Source organism: Egretta garzetta, unplaced genomic scaffold (genome assembly GCF_000687185.1).
Source record: "Egretta garzetta isolate BGI_Z169 unplaced genomic scaffold, ASM68718v1 scaffold108, whole genome shotgun sequence".
NCBI classification, from domain to species: Eukaryota; Metazoa; Chordata; class Aves; order Pelecaniformes; family Ardeidae; genus Egretta; species Egretta garzetta.
The window spans coordinates 8218185-8219734 of NW_009260614.1; the positions used below are offsets into that span (position 1 = coordinate 8218185).

Here is a 1550-nt window from a genome sequence, read left to right on the forward strand (position 1 = left end):
GCCCCGCTCGTCCCCTTCACCCCCCGCACAAAGAGCCACACGACAGGGGAAAAATCAGCGCTTTTATAGCCCCAGGCATCCCCCGGGCGCAGGGAGTGGGTTGGGGTACAGTGGGGGGGCGGGGGGAAATGGACACGGGGCAGCACCCGACAACAGCAGAGGATCCTCGGACCGAGGAGGGGCTACAGGGGAAGTGTTGGGGGGTGCTGGAATCTGCTTTGGGTCAGGTCTGGACTTTGGGCTTGACTTTGGCCTGGATTTAGGGCCTGGGGACCTACATCGTGCTGCATCTTGGATGCTGGGCTCTGCTTTGGGTCAGGTTTGGACGTTAGGATCTGCTTTGGGCTGGATTTAGGGCCTGGGGACCCGCATCATGCTGCATCTTGGATGTTGGGCTCCACTTTGGGTCAGGTCTGGACACTGGGATCTGCTTTGGGCTGGATTTAGGGCCTGGGGACCCGCATCATGCTGCATCTTGGATGTTGGGTTCTGCTTTGGGTCAGGTTTGGACATTAGGCTCTGCTTTGGGCTGGATTTAGGGTGTGGGGACCCATTTCATGTTGGATCTTGGATGTTGGGCTTGGCTTTGGGTCAGGTCTGGACATCGGGATTTGGGACACCAGGATCCACTCTGCATCAAATCCAGGACATTGGGATCTGCTTTGTGTTGGGTTTGGGGCTCTGCATCCTAGTGTGTCAGACCCGGGTGGGGACGGGGGCCGTCCCCCGGGCGGAGCAGCCCTGAACACATTGGGGCAGCACACCAGTCTGTCTGTCCATCACAACTCCGTGTGGTACTGCTCCGCTTTGAAGACCTCACTAGGCTGCATGAAGATGCCCTCCATCACCTTCCAGTAGTTATTCTGGCTGGAGGCAGCCATGCCGTGCACCTCCTTCTGCCCGTGGATGGGCCGCCCGTACTGCTCCCCCGTCACCGAGAGGAAGACGTCGGTGGAGGCATGCTGGAAGCGCACCTCCTCGTCCCGTGCCCAGTAGGTCCCACTGCACACCACTGTCCAGTCATCCAGGTAGTCGCCCTCGCCGGCCTCCCCAAATGCGCTCACCTCCTGGGGGTGAAAAAGAGCTCGTTTGGGAGCTGGGATGTAGGGGGGGTGGGGGGTGTGCTCAGGGGTGCTGAGTTGGGCCCAGAGGGAAAGGGGCAGAGAAAAGGGCTGGGGGACAAGGTGGGGGACCTGGCTGGGATTGGGGCTCTCTTGGGACTTGGAGGGTCCGGTTGGGACTGGGGCGCTGTGGGAAAGGGGACAGGCCTCAGGAAGGGGTAAGGGGGAACTGGTAGGGGCAGGGAGAACCCAGTAGGGTCTGGGGAAGGAGATGGGGCTGGTAGGGACACGGGGGACAAGGGGGACCTGGTCTGAACTGGGAACGAGATGGGGCTGGCAGGGACATGAGGGACCCGGCAGGGCCCGGGGCCGGTTGTGCCCGGGGAAAGCATCCGGTCCTGGGGGAAAAGGAGGGGGGGATCCCCGGTCCCGGGAGTCCCGCCCTCCCGGCGGGTACCTGGTTTCCGGAGAGCGGGGAGGCGAAGCGGT

The 1550-nt window shown here is 62.3% G+C and overlaps 1 protein-coding gene across 1 annotated transcript; it reads right to left on the minus strand.

Annotated features, from left to right (window-relative positions):
* Positions 1–102: 102 nt before the first annotated feature.
* SDF2 (stromal cell derived factor 2) lies at positions 103–1548 on the minus strand (the record flags this gene model as incomplete). The annotated part of the gene is made up of 2 exons (XM_009645056.2): positions 103–1067; positions 1519–1548. Coding segments are annotated over 2 exons (318 nt in total), but the record flags the coding sequence as incomplete, so codon positions are not given.
* Between the last annotated feature and the right edge of the window lie 2 nt (positions 1549–1550).